General features: G+C 37.4%; 3 protein-coding genes across 3 annotated transcripts; all 3 read left to right on the top strand.

Moving 5' to 3' along the window:
• Positions 1-6,269: 6,269 nt before the first annotated feature.
• Positions 6,270-11,620, top strand: LOC118344670 (probable F-box protein At4g22030). The gene is made up of 4 exons (XM_035685774.1): positions 6,270-6,353; positions 7,021-7,163; positions 10,103-11,094; positions 11,202-11,620. The coding sequence occupies exons 1-4, from the start codon at positions 6,270-6,272 to the stop codon at positions 11,618-11,620; spliced, it is 1,638 nt and encodes a 545-aa protein (XP_035541667.1).
• An 892-nt stretch (positions 11,621-12,512) lies between these two features.
• On the top strand, positions 12,513-13,118 carry LOC118344669 (probable disease resistance protein At4g27220). The gene has a single exon (XM_035685773.1). The coding sequence runs from the start codon at positions 12,513-12,515 to the stop codon at positions 13,116-13,118; it is 606 nt and encodes a 201-aa protein (XP_035541666.1).
• Positions 13,119-13,163: 45 nt separating this feature from the next.
• On the top strand, positions 13,164-14,477 carry LOC118344668. The gene is made up of 2 exons (XM_035685772.1): positions 13,164-13,706; positions 14,112-14,477. The coding sequence occupies exons 1-2, from the start codon at positions 13,167-13,169 to the stop codon at positions 14,475-14,477; spliced, it is 906 nt and encodes a 301-aa protein (XP_035541665.1). The 5' UTR covers positions 13,164-13,166.
• The last annotated feature ends 3,554 nt before the right edge of the window (positions 14,478-18,031 follow it).

Genomic DNA, 18,031 nt, shown 5'->3' with positions numbered 1-18,031 from the left:
TATTATTTTCTACAAGAGCAAAATCAATTCTCGTAGAGAAAATTCTGAAGCTACTTGAGAAGGAGGTAAGACTGTTCTTCTGGGCTGAATTTTTTTCTAGCCAGATTTGAAATATGAATGACTGGAGCCTGTTGTGGATTCTAGCCCGAAGAAAACCCGAGCTAGTAACCGCATAACCCAAGCATACCTTGGTCCAGGTACCAAATTAAAAAAAAATACCTTCATTAAACCCTTAGCCAGCCTTCAATCCCTGAACAAATTCATGAGCCTAACTAATCTCATAAAATCGATTTTACAAGAAATAATTGTTCATTCCTTAAAAACATGTCCAAGATCTTGTTCACAGGCAATGTAAGATTATTCCTCAACATCCTCTCTAACGTACATGCCAGTATTTTTTCTGGTCTTTCTCACGGGATAAGTAGTGTGGACCCCTATTTGTCCTGTGATAGATGCTGATACCTTGAAGTCACAACTCTTCCCAATAGCTTAAGCTAATAGGAATATATAGATTTTATTATTTATTTTATATCTTAATATTCTCTCGTGCCGAAACCCTAGCCACTGCATCATGCCTTTGACACCGTTGTCTCTCGTTGGACAATTGCAATATTGTGACTCTGTCGTTGTTGCTCTCTTGCCAGATGTTACAATCACCACCTTCGACAGAAACTGCTACTAGCCTTTGGGGTCTGTTTTCTTCTCTCTCTGTTGAATTTGTTTTGTTCTCTTTCTGTTGATTTGGGTCTTTTTTTTTATAAGAATGTTTAAATGGAATAATCTTTGTGGAGTATTTTTATGAGTTAGATCTGAATTTGTGAGGGCGTGGGATGTGTGGGTTTTTCTTTTGGGTAGGAGCCAGGAAGGGGAAACCGTGTGGGGGCAATCACTTTCCCAAAAGCAAAAGGAAATAAGAATGCAAAGAAAACACCTTAGTGTACATAACTGCATGGTATGATCGATCAAGCCTTATGGAGTTCATATTGCTTTACAAACAAGTACAGTTAAGATTGCTTTACAATAATAAATGTACCTATTAGACAGTTATAAATTGTTTTGTTCAGACATGATTCTGGGCTTAACAATATTATATATGGTTTTATTATTAAATTTATTTTCAGTGGAGCATTGTGGATGTTGGGCTCTTTTTTTTTATTTTTTATTTTTATGAAACTATGAGATTTCCATAGATGAATTTCTCTATAACAGAGACAGTATACAGTGAGGAGGATCCTCAATGTCTACAAGACATTCAGACAGTCCTAAGGCATTCTTGCCTAATGTGTGTGCAATCACATTTGCTTCTCTTGGAATGTGTTTGATGGAACTGCATTCAAAACATTGAAGCTTGGTCTTTATATCTGTTATCAACATCCCAACAGAGCTCCAATCTTCCATACATCCTTTAACAGCCTGCACAACTTTCTCTGAATCTCCCTCCAAAATGACTTTCCTCAGTCCCAGGTCAATACTAAAGCTAGTTGCTTGAAGAGCAGCATAAGTCTCTGCTAGTAAAAGATTAGGTAGTAAAGCTCGTCTCTTCCTCATTGTTGCCAAAATATTGCCTTCACTGTCACGAAACACTATGCCAATTCCTATCTTACAATTAACCCTATCAACTGCTGCATCCCAGTTAATTTTAGCATAATCATTTGGGAGAGGTACCCAACCTGCATTCCTAACAATGAAGCTTGAAAGTTGACTTGTTGCCACTTCCTGAGATGCTCTAAATTCTTGCAAAAACTGATAAGCTTGATTAACTAAACGATTAGGATGAGTGAAGGTGTTTCTGAAAATAAGATCGTTCCTTCTCCACCAAAGCTTCCATAATACTACTGACAGTTCCTCCATCTCCTCTTTGTTTAGCTTCATGAACATGATATTTAGAAATTCTTGAAAGCTGTTGAAAGAGCTAATGCATTTTTGGATTTTCATAGAGCATTGTCCCCAGACATCTCTTGCTGATATGTAATCCCATAAGACATGTTCAATAGATTCTGGTTCCTGCAAACATAAGGGACAGAGAGGGTCTACCAAAATTTTCTTTTACACAAGTTGAGTCTAGTAGGTAATATGTTAAGAGAAGCTCTCCACATAAAGGTTTTTGTTGCTGGAGGAATTGACAATTTCCAGATTTTAGTCCATTCTTCTGCATTTTGTTTTCCTTGTGAGGTTTGGCCTTCTAATCTGCTCTGTATTTTACCTTGAAGATGATATGCACTCTTTACATTGAATCTTCCATTTGTTGTATATCTCCACATTAATACATCTGGCTTGTTTGTGAGACTGATGGGTAGTTGGCTGATGAGGTCTGCTTCTTCTTTGGTAAAAATTTGTTTGACTAAATTGAGCTTCCAATCCATAGTGTCTGTGTTGATTAACTCCTCAACCTTAGCTTCTGCATCCAGAAATTTTATTGGACTTTGTACTGTGAAAGTAGTTGGTCGAGGCAGCCATTTGTCAGACCAGATTCTGATTGTTTTACCATTCCCAACCCTCCAAATGATCCCTTCTTTAAGCAAAGGCCTAGCTGAAATCAGGCTTCTCCATACAAAAGATGGACAACTACCCAGATTAGCTTGGAAAAAATCATTTCTTGGGAAATATTTCATCTTGAGAACTTGATGCACAAGTGAGGTTGGGGATTGGAGAATTCTCCAACCTTGCTTTGCTAACATAGCAATATTAAAGTTTTCAAAGTCTCTAAAACCCAACCCCCATGCTTTTTGATTTCCCCATTTGATTCCAATTTAGCCAATGCAATTTCCTTTCCTGTCCTACTTGTCCCCACCAGTAACCCCTCATTAGTCTATTTAATTCTTGCAACAGTCATGTAGGAAGTTTAAACACTCCCATGTTATAAGTGGGGATGGCCTGTATCACTGACTTTAAGAGTATTTCTTTCCCAGGTTGAGATAGCAGTTTCATTTTAAAAATGCCAAGTTTTCCCCTCACTCTATCTAAGATTCCTTTAAAAGCATTATTTATGGACCTTCCTATTAGAGCATGCAACCCTAGATATTGCTCATAGGAATCAGTGGTTCTAACTCCTGCAATGGTGGTAATGATGTCTTTGGTCTCTAACTTGGTGTTTTTGCTAAAGAAAATGGAAGTTTGGTCCTTGTTTAACCTCTAACCTGAAGCTTGTTCATACATGTCTAGCAAACTGATTAACCTACTCCATTCCAATGAGGAAGCCTTGCAAAACATCAAACCATCATCTGCAAAGAACAGGTGATTGACATGAATCTGACCTCTTGCCATTGGAATCCCTGTAATTGAACCAGAGGCTTCAACTTTGTTAAGTAATTGGCTAAGTGCTTCAGAGCATAAAATAAATAGGTAGGGTGATAAAGGATCACCCTACCTAATACCTCTTGAAGGTTGGAAAACTGTTTGAATGGCTCCATTCAAAAGTAAAGAGTAAGATACAATTGAAACACAGGTCATGATTAGGTCAATCCATTTCCTTGCGAAACCCATTTTGTCCATCACTGCCTCAAGAAAATTCTATTCAATTCTGTCATATGCTTTGCTCATATCCAATTTCAAAGCCATATAACCCTATTTTCCTTTCATCCTGCTGTTCATTGTGTGCAAAGCCTCAAAAGCAACAATCACATTATCAGAAATTATTCTTCCCTGGACAAAGGCACTTTGAGTGGTAGATATGATCAAGGGAAGGATCTTAGCAATAATCTTGTAAGTGACATTACAAAGACTTATTGGTCTAAACTCAGTCACATGAGTTGGATTTTTTATTTTTGGAATCAAAACAATGAAAGTTTCATTAATAACATCATTCCACCTGTTATGATTCAAAGCTGTGCCATTATTGCTTCACTAATGTCTTGCCCCACAATGTTCCAATGGTCCTGAAAAAAGCCTGCTGAGAAACCATCTGAGCCTGGTGAACTTAAAGGATTCATAGAAAAGATAGCCTCTTCCACCTCAGCAACAGAAAAATCTTGTATTAGCTTTTGATTCATCTCCTCTGTGATTAAGATTTGCAATGGTTCTATGCATGTTGTAATTCCTGATGATTAAGATTCGCAATGGTTCTATGCATGCTGTAATTCCTGAATTATCAGAAGTAGTGAATAAATTTTCATAAAAGGTTTGAAATGTGTCACTGATTCCTTGTGGAGATGTGTTGGTAGTTCCAGTACCATCTGTAATGCTCTTGATAAGGTTGGTTTGTCTTCTTTGGTTGGCACACTTGTGAAAGAAATTCGTGTTTCTGTCTCCCTCCTTAGGCCATTTTTGTTTGGCTCGTTGTTTCCATTTCAAATCCTCTATTTCTAGCATCTAAGCAACCTCTTTCTGAATAAGTTTGATCTCCATCGTGTGATTGCCAATGTTAGTTTCTTGCAAGGTTTTAATCTGAGCCAGTTTAGCCTCAACAACTCCCTTGTTTGTCTTCTGTAAATCTTTGCTCCAATGAATCAACTTATTTTTGCATTTTGTAATTCTGTTTGTAATTGCTACCAATGACATTTCCTCATTTGTTTGACCCTTTCATGCTTCTTGAATTAGAGTAGAGCACTCTCCTTTTCTTCCCCAATATGTATCATACCTGAAAATCCTTCTATGCCTTCTTTCTAATTCTTCATGACTGCTCGAGTTAATGAGTAGTGAATTGTGATCAGAGTTATATGCTACTAAGCTTGATATGCCAAATTCATTAAAGTCACTGATCCATTGAGGATTTCCTAGAGCTCTATCAATCCTTTCTTTGGTAAAGTCAGGCCCTCCTCTATTATTAGACCATGTAAATTTAGCCCCTTGGTAGCCCAAATCATTTAAATCACTGTCTTCCATTGCTTTCCTGAATTCTTCCATCTGAGCATATGATCTGGCTGCTCCTCCATATTTTTTATGTTGTTGTAGTATTTCATTAAAGTCCCCCATACACAACCAAGCCCTATTGTCCCTTGGTTTTAAAACTCTAAGCAGCTGCCAACTCCCTTGCCTTTTAGCAGTTATAGGATTACCATAAAGACCAGTGATGAGTCATTTTTTGTCATTTCCAGTATCTGTCACACTCATAGAAATATGACTAATGGTATAAGATTCCAATTCTACAAGAATGGTGGAATTCCATAGCATTGCTAAACCCCCACTATACCCTTTACAGTCAACTACAAAGCTTCTATCATACCCAATCTGATTTCTGATTCTTTCAACCTTCTCCCTTCTGCATTTGGTTTCCATAAGAAAAACCAAGTTGGGGCACTGATTCTTCACCATCAAGTGAAGTTCTCTAATTGTTTGAGGGTTCCCAAGCCCTCGACAGTTCCAACTTAAGCACTTCATTGCGTTCGGTGGGGCTGCTCAACAGCCTCCACCATATTTTCCTGATTTATACTCCTTTCAGGATTGAGTTCATGTTTGGATTTTTTAACTGAGTCTCCTGCTCAATTGATTCAGAAACATCCCTTCCCCTTTTTAGACCTGACAAGCCTTCATATTCTATTTCCTTCTCACTCAATTCAGTATCAATATGCATATAAGCACTCCTGGCTCTCCTTTTCCACCCTTGTTTCATTGTAGTATTCTGTACAGGAATAATAAGATTATTGTTATGATCAGAGGACCTTACCGAATTTTTGCAGTTGTTTTGGTTATGTAAAGCCAAGATTGTGCTTTCTAGAGGCACCTATGGTGTCACTGAATCATTAGCAATCTGTTTCCTCAGAAGAAAATCAGGTCCTTTATTAGCAGCAGGTAATTCAGTAGCTTCAGTTAATTCAGATCTGATTATCAAATCATTCCTCTGACTGTTATCTACCTAGTTACTGTCTGCATTTTTTTCCAACTCTACCTCATTTGGTAATAACTTTATCTGATTTCTTCAGTCCTGTTCATAGAAGTTTGAGTGGTTTGTATTTTGTCCCCTCTGCCCCCATATTTCCTGCTGTCAAAACCCTTTAAGTTAGCTTGTGATGCCCATACTGTGCACTGTCTGTCTCACTTGAAGTATTCCTAGCTTTTTCCATTGGACATACCCTTGCTTGGTGTTTCAACACACCACACTTGAAACAAATCATTGGTAGCCTCTCATATTTAAATTCTACCCATTTTTGTGTACCAGCAATACTCAATAATCTTCCTGTTGCTATAGGTTTCATAATATCTAGCTTGACTCTGATTCTTAAGAATTTTCCCCAACCAATTCCTTCCTCATCAATTTCAACCTTTATTACCTCTCCTACTAAAGCTCCTATACTTTTCCCCCCCTCTTGAGTCATAGCAGCCAGAGGCATGTTATGGAGTTGGATCCAAAAGGGTTCATGCGTGAAATTGATTTCAGTAGGAGGAATTTGACTGTCAAAAGATTGGATACAAATCAAGTACTTGTCAAAAGACCAAGGTCTACTAGCTATTACTCTTTCTCTATCCACTTCCTTCTGGAACTCAATAAGCAGCCTGTTGTGTCCCACCTCGTTGAAGACAATCCAACCTTCAGGATTCCATATCTTGGTCGGTAGTTTTGAAAGCCTCCTTGTTAATACCTTTTTCCATGATAATGAGAACTATAATACATCTTTTGCCTCTGTTTTTTGATTTAGAAGTTGCTTCTTCTGATAATAAAACTTCTCCCTTTTCTTCCTCTGTTAAAGAAAAGCCTTCCCAAAAGAGTTCCAGTTCAAGCTCCATGATAATCACTATGTTGTCCTTAGTACCAGTCTTGGTTTCTGCATAACAAGGCTCCGTCTGTCATTAGTAAATTTTTTTTTTTTTGATGGGATATATTCCGTAAGTTAGTTAATCAGGTTCGGTACTATAATTGAATCGGTTCGGCCCATTTTGGTTTGGGATTGGACAATTTAGTAAAATCCACACTTTTTTTCTTTTATTTCCTTTTATTTTTATTATTATATAAAAATTATTTTATAAAATTCATACAAAGACTAATTTTCTTTTCTATTATTATTGTCTTCTAATTAACAATTAGTATCTTCTCTTCCATAAATAAACAATGATGATAGCGATGTCACCAATTTAATCCGATACTAGGAATCAAGAGTATTATATGCAATTATCAAGAAAAATAATGCTGCTATTCATGTCCCAAAGCTTCCAAAAGCCCATTTCTCCGTTTCCAAAATCTCAACGACCAGAAAGTTGATTGACGAATTGAACAATATAAGAGTCGACGAGTTCACAAACACAATCCCAATTCTACAAAATATCAATTTTACTACCACAACATTTTTTGATGATATTAAAGCACACAACTCAACTACTGTAACGCCCCGTCCCCGAGGGTCCGGAGAGTTAACTCATATAACCTGATAATTAACTCTAATAAGGCTAGAGTACTTCCAAACTCAAGGATATATATATTTTCCCAAACCTAAATCAAACGTAAATACTTCCATTAAATAAACCATATAGACTCATCTATCAAATTTTCAATCCAGCAACTCAAATAAAATCAACTCTTCTTCATGTCTCAAATAACAAACCAGAAATAATGAAACATTAACATAAGTCTCCATAAACCGTCTAAATCCACTGAAGCAACTTAAGAAACATAAATAACTTCCAACATTAACATTAATACCACGAAATACCCAACAACCATTCACTGTTAATCTTCTCCATAAACTCTAATATTGATCCTTAGCTGAACCATCAATGTCATCTGAAATATTATGGAGATAAGGGGGGTGAGTTATCAACAACTCAGTAAGCAGAGAACATATACCAGTGTATAAACATGAGCATTTACAGAAATCAGAATGCAGAACAAAACATTTTCATTTTCAAAGTGTGGAAGCAGAACATGTTATTAAAATATCAGAGCGAAGATTTAGAAATAATTTCATTCAAAATATTCTTTGGCATAACATAAAAGATCATCATCATCATCAGAACATTATATCAGATCAGAGGCCATGTATAATCCCCGTGGTAGGGTTGTGCATCTGCGGATAGCCAAGCAGAACATAAAACACTCTGTCACCAAGGTGTGCACTCAAAACAGAGACCACTACTATAACCCGTGGCAGGGCCGTATCCACTATTATTTCCCGTGGTTGGGCCGTATCCACTATTATAACCCGTGGTTAGGCCGTATCCACTATTATAACCCGTGGTTGGGCCGTATGCCACTATTATCACCCGTGGCAGGGCCGTAACTGAATAGAACAGAAACATAATCAAATTCAGAATCAGAGAATCATGCCAAAGGTTTTCAGAAATTACGTCTTTTCCAAACAGTGTACTGAACAAAAATCTTCGGAACAGAACAAAATCATATCACAACATAATTTATGCACAAATTTTATATTCGCTCTCATTTTCAAAGTTCAGAAACAAAATATAAAAAGATAAGCTCACGTTTACACCAGTCATGACAGAAAATACATTCTTTCTTAAACAGAATCTCATGAGTAATGCAGAACAAATAACTGAGGTAGTTCAAATTTCTTTTCATAACAAAACATGCATAATTTTCAAAACGGACCTCAGTTCATTTTATTTAATGCAAATTCTAGCATAGGAACCCCGCTTACCTGAACTTCTTAGCTTTTTCGAAATTCCTCAAAACGTCGGATAATAATTAATCGTCACCTATAAAATAATCAAGTAATTCCCGTAAATTCTCAATCAATCACGTATTTCGTATTTGAACCTAAGAACCTATTTAAATCCTTAAAACCTAGAATTCTAAGAATTTCCTATAATACCACCATTATCTAAAAACACCAATATTGTTTACTCTTAAAATAAACCTTTACTTAATAACATAAAAAAATACTTAAATGATTTACTTTAATCATAAATAAAATGTTCAAAATACACTTTCAATAAAATAATCGTTGCACATAGTATAATTAAAAAAAAAATACTATATAAACTCGGTACAATATCCTATACATCCCACAAAGGGTAAAAAAGTAATTATCAGACAAAATATTTCCTAAACTACGGAAAGTCTACGGAACAACACAACACAAGCAACGTGACCATGCCGCGCGGTTGAAGAGTAACGGAGGACCTACCGAGAGAAGTGGAGCTGCGACGGAGCTGGGCGGGTGCGCTAGTGGTGGTGGGTACTGCGGCGGTGCACTGGAAGAGAGAGAGAGAGCTGAAACCGAGAGAGAGACGGTGAGAGAAAGAGGGAGAGACCGAGAGAATGGAGACACCAACAAGAAATGGCGTGAGCTTACCGGGGAAACAGAGGCTGCGTGCGGCGGACAGGGGTGATGAGACGTCCTCCTCGACAGTTTCTGTGTGGGCACAGCGCGGAGGGGCTTTCGGTGGAGGATGCTTTCAGCGACTCAAGGTGGCTGGAAATGCTCTGTTTTTGGATAACAAAACAGAGCAGTCCGATGCTTGCTGAAGAGGCTACGGGAACGCTAGGCGACAACTTCGTGTGATTGGGCAGTGGGCACGGTGGTTTCGTGTAGGTTTACGGCGGCTTAAGGAGGTATGGACCCGGCGGCTGCGGTGGCTTCCCGCGGTATGCAACTCGGTGCACGGTAGGCTAAAGGCAGAGGCTTTTCTGTTAACTGGTGTGGTGCTTTCCGAAAGGGTGAGGACAGGCTGCGGTGATGCTGGGGCGGCGTCGCGGTACGCGGATAAGTTATGGGGTGCTGCACGACTCGGGGTGCGAGGAACTGAGGGGATGGAGGCTGAGGAGGAAAAACTGGGCTATGGTTCCGCGTGGGAAGGCAGCGGCGCGAGCCTTCATCGTATGAATATAAGTAGACGATTGAACATGAAAAGAAAACCCTAGATGAAAACCAAACGGACGCGGGACGTGCATGAGGGACGTGTGTGTACAAGCATGCCGTGAACGAAAACGTGCGTGTATGCATGCTGTGCGACAAAAAAAATAAGCCGTGCGAAAAATTAAAATAGACGGAAAGAGAAAGAATTAAAAAAAATGAAACCTGCGGGAAAAATAAAAATAAAACGGCCAAGAACTCCAAATTATAAGAAAACAAAATCGCTACTCAAAATCGTAAATTAAGAACTTAAATAAACAATCAAGTTATAAAAAAAAATTAAAAAAAAAATAAGTAAAAATCTAAAGTCCAACTATACCAATATTGGGTCCGGGTGTTACAACTACTTTTCCCACCACCCAGCTCTATTCTCTCTTAGAGGCCGTGGCTGACAGAGTCGAGATGCACACCAACATTCGAAAGCAGCGTGACAACTGGAATACCCTTCTTCTAAACTCCATCAATATGATTACTCTCACTGCCGCAATCATGGCTGGTGTTGCTGCGATTGGTGGCGCCGGAATGCCCCTTCTGGCTCTCAAGTTGTCGTCTACTCTCATGTATTCTGCAGCCATAGGGATGCAGCTTGTGATGAACAAAATTCAGCCTTCACAACTTGCAGAAGAACAACGTAATGCTACCAGATTGTTCAAGCAACTCTGGAGCCAAATAGAAACTATGCTCGCTCTTGGGGCAACAACAGAAGAAGATGTGAAGGACATGATGGAGAGGGTTTTGGCCCTTGACCGAGCCTACCCCCTTCCCTTGCTAGGAGCAATGCTTGACAATTTCCCCGCAAAGTTTGAGCTTGCTACTTGGTGGCCTTCACACCAATTACTCCGAAAGAAAACTAAATCACATGAAAGAAAACAACGAGAGAATAATGGGTGGAGTGAGGAACTTGAAGTGGAAATGCGGGACGTCGTTGAAGTGGTGAAGAGAAAGGACAGTAAGGACTACGAAAGGCTGGGCAACCTGGTGTTGAAGATTAACAAGATCTTATCCATCTCGGGTCCATTACTCACAGGGATTGCAGCTGTTGGCTCTGCATGTGTTGGTAATGGGTCATGGGCAGCAATCGTAGCTATGGCGGCAGGGGCTTTGGCTACCAGTGCGAATGCCTTCCAGCACGGTGGGCAAGTTGGAATGGTGATCGAGATGTACCGAAACAACGGTGGATTTTTCCATCTATTGCATGAAACAATTGAAGCCACACTCGAGGAAAGGGACTTGGAGAAAAGAGAGAACGGGGAGTTGTTTGAAATGAAGGTGGCTTTGCAACTGGGGAGAAGCTTGTTGCAGCTCGAAGAACTTGCTAGAAAGTCTGCTTCTTGTTTTGCTTCTTTGATTGGTAAATGGGCAGGTGGCAGATTTCGTCCCGTTCTTTTAGAAGAAAGTATTACAAAAACAGAAAAACTACATTTGGAAAAATGGAAAATATTATTTCGTTAATAGTAGAATACTCAGTTGGTCCAATTGGAAAACAATTTAGCTATCTTGTTTTCTACAAGAGTAGTATCGCAACTCTTGAAGAGAAATTTCGGAGGGTACTTGAGAAGAAGGAGGCAGTGCAACAATCTGTTAATGGAGCCCAGTGGAATCAAGAAGTAGTCGCAAGTGAAGTTAACACTTGGCTGACAAATGTGGAGAAAAAAATTGAAGAAATCCAGAAATTCCTTGGAGAAGATGTGAAAGCCAATAGGATGTGCTTGAATGGTTGGTGTCCAGATCTGAAGCTATGCTATTCCTTGGGTAAGAAAGCTCAGAAGAATACTCAAGCTATCATTCAGTTGCTAGAAGAAGGTGAAAAATATGATAAGAGTGTACAACATTGCACCTCCATTGAAAGTAAGATCACCATCCACATAACTGTTTAAGGATTTTGAATCACGAAAATCAACTATTCAAAATGTTGTGAATGCTCTAAAGAATGACAATATCGACATGATTGCATTATGTGGTATGGGAGGGATTGGCAAGACAAAAATGGCCAAAGAGATTAAGAGAAGAATGGAATCTGATAATTTATTCCATAAAGTTGCCATTACGGTGGTGTCTCAAAATCCAAACTTCATAAAAATTCAAGGCGAACTTGCAGAATCGCTAGGTACGAGACTTAAAGCAGAAAGTTTACAAGGAAGAGCAGATGAATTACATTCAATATTGACTGAAAATAAGAAAGTCCTTTTGATATTGGATGATGTTTGGAAACCACTTGATAATGAGGATATTGAGGATATTGGAGTTTACTATGCATTTAAAGAAAAGAGCTGCAAAATCTTGTTGACGTCAAGAAACGAAGAACCTTGCAATGGGATAGAAATTCAGGAGACTTTTCGAGTTGACCTTTTATCTGAAGAAGAAGCGTGGAATCTTTTCGTAGAGATGACAGGTGATTGTGTCAATAGCTCTGATCTAATCTCAATTGCAAAACAGGTTGCGAAGGAATGTGCAGGTTCACCCCTTGCCATTGCGACTGTTGGAGGCGCTCTTAGCAACAAAAGTGACAAAAATGAGTGGAAAGCCGCGCTTCAGCAACTGAAAATGTCTATCCCACAAAATATCAATGGTCAGCTAAAGGTATATTCCAACATAGAGTTCAGTTACAATTACTTAGAAAGTGATGAAGCCAAATCATGTTTTTTGCTATATTGTTTGTATCCCGAAGATTATGATGTTCCGATTGAAAATTTAGTCAGGTATGGAGTTGCAAAAAGGTTTCTCAAAGGCTTGGGTACTGTGGAACAAACAAGAGTACTTGTCCACACAATGGTTAAGAATCTTAGAAGATCAAATCTCTTGTTGGATAGCAACGAGAAGGAATGTGTCAAAATGCATGATCTTGTACGAGATGTTGCTATATCAATTGCATCCAGAGACGAAAATGGTTTTATGGTAGTGTTGCACAAAGGACTTGAAGAATGGCCACATAAGGATAGATATGACAGGTACACCGCAATTTCTCTTTTACTTGGTGAAATGAAACGGCATCCTACTGAATTGAAGTGTCCCAAACTTCAGCTTTTGCAACTATTATGTTTGAACCTTTCAAAAACATTCCCATACAATTTATTTGACGGGATGAAGGAGCTGAAGATGTTGTGTTTGCAAAATAGTTGCTTCACCTTGCCAACGTTGCCACCATCAATCCAAATCCTCCAAAACCTTCAGATGTTGAATCTGCAGCATTGTAGCTTAGGAGATGTGTCGGTAATTGGAACCCTTGGAAACCTAGAAATTCTTGGCTTTCCTGACTCCGATATCGAGGAGTTGCCGTCGGAAATAGGAAATCTTAGTCGATTAAAGTTACTTGATATGAAGGAATGTGTTTTTCTAAAGCAAATTGCAGCTGGTGTATTATCTAATTTATCTTGACTAGAAGAATTGTACGTGGGAGGATTCAACAAATGGGGATGTAGGACTATGATGGAAGCAAATGGAGAAGTAAAAGCTAATAATGCAAGCCTTGTTGAACTAATTCCTTATTCCAGTCAACTGGTGGTTTTAGAAATCAGTGTACCAAGTATCTGCTACTTGCCAAAAGAATTGCACTTCAGTAACTCCAATTTCAGATTTAGGATAAATATTAGTATAAATGATATACCAGGCTCAGATGGGAGCCTAGATGAGAGGTATTTATTTGAAAATAGTTTGAAACTTGAAGTGGAGGATGCAAGTGATCTTGGGGAACACCAAACAATTCGTTCATTGTTGAAGAATGCTGTAGTTTTGAATTTGGATATTGAAAAAAATTGGAAACATATTTGGTTTGAGAAAGAGGAAAAAGAAATTTTACCATGCAACTTGAAGTGTCTAACAATTAATAGATGTGAAGATTTAGAATATCTACTCGAAGCCACATCGGATAGTACTCCACCTAATACCTTCCATCTCCTGGAGTCACTATCATTACATTACTTACCAAGGCTCATTGGCATATGTAAATCCACGGATTCAGTTGAGGTAGCTTCTCCTAGTTAACACTGCATATATGACTCACTTTCTATATGGATTAGTTGAAAATTTGTGTACATGTTACCAAGTCCAACAAAGAGTTTAATGGTTTTAAACCTTGCTGGAAAAGTTTTTAATTTGAACCTATTCTAAAGTCTCTACATTGCACACTGCTTACATGGTATAATTTGATTTAGAAGTTAAATCTTAAAATTTGAATCTTTCAAATCAAATCTTATTGTTTAAATAGTGTGGATAATGTGCTCTACACAACGACTTAAAAATAGAATAATTCTTCAGGAATATGGTTTTGTAGGGAATAAACATCTTATTACTTTCCTACGTTGAGGAAATACATTTTATATATGAAAACTACTCACAACATTGTAATGGTTCAATTAATGGATTAAACAGGTTGAAAGAGAAGGTAGCTCTGCATCAACAACCGTCACTCATAAACTATTTTCATCCAACACCATTTTGTGGGTACCCAATTTAAAACGTCTTATAGTAGGAGACTGTGGATCACTAGAAGTGGTATTTGATCTGGAAGGACTAAAGGTCAAAGAGAACCGCAAGCCCATCCTAGCAGTACTTTCTGAACTAAAATTATGGGACTTATCTTGGATGTCAATTGATATTGATAAATGTCATAGTCTGAGAAATTTGCTCTCTGCTTCTATAGCAAACACTACAAGGTTTAACACTTTTACCGGCGATTGCTCATCGCTGGCTATACACGACAAATCGTTGGCAAATATATACCCCAGCGATTTTTAAGTCGCTGGAATATCGCCGGTATTAATGCCCCACTTTACATCTACTGCCACGGAAACCAAAACTCGCCGGGATATAAAAATATCCTGGCGAATTTTTTTTCGCCGCTGATACAAAACTAATCGCTGCTAATTCCATATAGGATTCTGTCATTAAACGCTGCGATAGATTATTAGCAGCGTTTTATTTTCTCCGCTAGAAATAAAAATATCGCTGCTAAATATATTTGCCAGCCACTCCACAAAATCGCCGTAATAAAAAAATCGCCGTATAGTTGCATATAGCAGCGAACAATTATCGCTGCTTTTTATTAATAAGTAGCGATTTTTTTATCGCTGCTATATGCCTCATTATATATAGCGGCGAACTCTATATCGCTGCTAGATATATATCCGCGGCGAGGTTTCACTCGCTGCTAGTTGGTTTTCAAATCGTTAATTATATGGCCGCGATTTAAAATGTCGCCGCTATATAATTAGCGCAGCGAGTTTAGATAATCGCCGGAATGTACGTTCTGCTATATAAATATATTTGCAGCGAATATTTAATCGCCGGAATTGAATATTAATAGCGATTTCTACATCGCTGGTTTAGGAGAATTTTAGTTTCATTTTATGGCGGCAATATAAAAATCGCCGCCATAAGCTCTTAATTCGCCGCTAGAAATCAATTCGTGTTTAAATTTCCTGGGCGTTATTTTCTTTCTTGGCCTGGTTTTTAGTTGTTTCTAAATGCACCATTCATAATCCAAACTCATTCATTCAAGTTGCTAATCAATATATCATGCAAAATAAATACATAAAGTTCCATCCAAGCCCATCAACAAAATCCAAACTCATATGTATTACAATGGGGTGGTGTATTAATGTATTCTCATATACAAACTGAGCTTTTATCCTTAATAATAAATAAGCATCACAATCATCCAAATGATTAGTACCAAATCATTGGTTGCAGGAAGAATTACACTTGATCAAAAGGATTAGTTCCCTTAGTCTTCTTTTGAGTTGCTGAAGTTACTTCAGATGAAGCACTGGATGACGTATCACCGCTGGAGCTAACTCCATTCCTAAAGCTCTTTGATGCTAGTGCAGGGTTTCTTTGTGGATCGTTAGCTGCATGCACCTAATTATTAGTATACATTATAACTGAGCACATCAATTCATCTCAGGAGTTACAATTGCCCAAATTAATAAGATATTCACGATTATCTAAATTCGACTATATTAATAAAGTGAAAATTCAATCTAATGCTTTAAGACGTAAATCTTAACAGCTAATTTATTAAACCATATCCCTCTTCTTGCCAAAACAATATGGCCTACTTCCATCATCATCATAGTTTATTTTATAAGCAACAAATGCTTTATTCTATAATAATCTACTCCCATTAAATTCTTAGACATTTCTCAAACATTATATAAGGCTTTAATTCCTGCAATATCATCTGCATGCAAGCCTTTAGTCACTCCTTGAGAGATACTGGGTTCCATGATTGCTCCTTGAACTGAGCTATGCCCGAGTCCAAGAAGGTGCCCAATTTCATGCAAAGCAACTGTCTCCATACTTTAATTTTTTTATTTAGTGATTAAGTAAATTTTTTTTAATTTACTCTTGATTTTTTTTTAAAAAATATTTAAAGATATAAAAAAATATATGAAAAAAAAAATTAAAAGCATTTAACCTTCTCGATAGAATTTGTCGGTGGTGTTAGCACGACTCTATATATATATATATATATATATATATATATTCAATCCATCAAGAAATCTGAAAATGCAACAATGCAACAGCCTAATTTTAATTTGCAACATTGATCAGCAGCTTAATTAATTGCTTCATTTCAATTATCTTAATTAGTAGTACTCATGGCTTCTAATTAAGATTTGTTTCCCTCTTCAGAAGTCAAATGATCACAAAAACTGTTATAACATTTAATTAATCACATGCGAAATGCGACTTATTCATGTATGTATACTGGAGATATATAGAAGGAATTAGGACAACAAAAATCCAAAGAATTTAGAATGACGATCGAGGAGGCTTATATTAGATAGAGGATGCAATATATAATATATATATATATACACTACTTGTCAAAGAAACTTGTTATAACAAACTTTTATTCCTTTTTAGTCATTACCTGCTATATCATATGCCTATAGAAGATTTCTAAGGCATTATGTAATCGTTGCATTCAATGAAATGAATATTTGGAAAACATTGTATCCCTTCCTATTATTACTCTAATACTATAAATACCTCTGAAATGTATATGACCTAAGATGAAAACATACCTCAAATAGTCTGTGGACTTCAAGCCCCTTTGACAACGAATGGGAAGAGTAACACAGCAATATCATCATTATATATGTGTGAAATATTCTGCACGTAGACTTCCTCAGTAATTGGAACTCCTCCATTAAAACCAATCTGTACACCACCACAATTTCTGTCAATCCTACATAACTATTGTTCATATATATATATATATATATATATATGAACAATTCATACAAATTATGAGCTTCCCTTGGCTAAGCAACAAGTAAGCTGCCATAAATCCATTTCATCATGGTGGATTTGATTGCTTTTTCCTCACATATTTTAAGTTAATATATACAGTGTTTGTCATAATTCATTAGCCAAGGGAAGGCTTATTTCTGGGTGTGGAAGAACGTGATCTAAAGAAATGTAGAGACATGGGCTAATAGAATTATGAATCAGAAATCTGAGTTTATGGGTATTTTATTTTATATTTTTGCTGATAAGGTAGGTAGTGAAAGAAATTCCACCTCTTGAAGCATTTCACGGAAGGCATGGTAATGGAGTGGATCTGAATCACATTAAGTTCCATCCACATCAAATATAACTCTTTGAAGAGGGGCAAGTGCAGCAAGAGAACTTTTGCAGCTGGTTCCATGACAAAATTAAGGCAATGAGACAAAGTAATGCAACCAAGTGAGCCATAAATAAGATGTGGTGCTTTAAAGTTTCAGAGAATATTTGAAAGTGCAGCACATCAAGAGGTCAGTCAATTCATCCCTAAACTGCTCTGCAAGAAACTTAATGTATTAAAGGCTCCTTCTCAAAGGCCCGACCTACAAAACCTATCAAAGCTCCTCATCTCATGGTTGATATAGAAGCCAAGAGATCATGATGAGTTGGGACACTTTATTCAACCAATTATAAAATGACATTAGCTTAAAGACTGGGGGCATCTCTCTTTAATTATCTGAAATACACTTGCAGGAAACTTCTTACTAAGAACTGAGTGAAGGATTGAGTTTTGATGTATCAAAAGAGAAAGACAAGCGTTAATCGACAGAATTCAAGCGACCGGATGCCGTGAACAGAATAGGGAAGCAAAGAGTACTATAGATTTGAACAATAAAGCTTTTTTCCCATGATTTTCAACAAATCTATGTTTTCGACAGTAGTGGAATTTATGTTAAAGAAAACAAAAAACGTAGTGGCTATTAAATATAAAGGAATAAATATAAATGAAATATGCATTGCAAAAATAAATCTAACCTCTCGACAGTACCAAAATTTAG

This window comes from Juglans regia, chromosome 15, assembly GCF_001411555.2.
Source record: "Juglans regia cultivar Chandler chromosome 15, Walnut 2.0, whole genome shotgun sequence".
In the NCBI taxonomy this organism is placed as follows: domain Eukaryota; kingdom Viridiplantae; phylum Streptophyta; class Magnoliopsida; order Fagales; family Juglandaceae; genus Juglans; species Juglans regia.
This window is presented reverse-complemented; position numbering and strand designations above follow the sequence as displayed.

Excerpts from the sequence above, each read along its gene's own strand:
- LOC118344669 (XM_035685773.1), top strand. The coding sequence starts at position 12,513 with ATGGTTAAGAATCTTAGAAGATCAAATCTCTTGTTGGATAGCAACGAG.
- LOC118344668 (XM_035685772.1), top strand. The coding sequence starts at position 13,167 with ATGATGGAAGCAAATGGAGAAGTAAAAGCTAATAATGCAAGCCTTGTT. Across the intron at positions 13,707-14,111 it reads AATCCACGGATTCAGTTGAG|GTTGAAAGAGAAGGTAGCTC; the intron begins GTAGCTTCTCCT and ends TGGATTAAACAG.
- LOC118344670 (XM_035685774.1), top strand. The coding sequence starts at position 6,270 with ATGGAGTTGGATCCAAAAGGGTTCATGCGTGAAATTGATTTCAGTAGG. Across the intron at positions 6,354-7,020 it reads AAAGATTGGATACAAATCAA|GAATCAAGAGTATTATATGC; the intron begins GTACTTGTCAAA and ends ATCCGATACTAG. Across the intron at positions 7,164-10,102 it reads AACAATATAAGAGTCGACGA|CCAGCTCTATTCTCTCTTAG; the intron begins GTTCACAAACAC and ends TTTTCCCACCAC.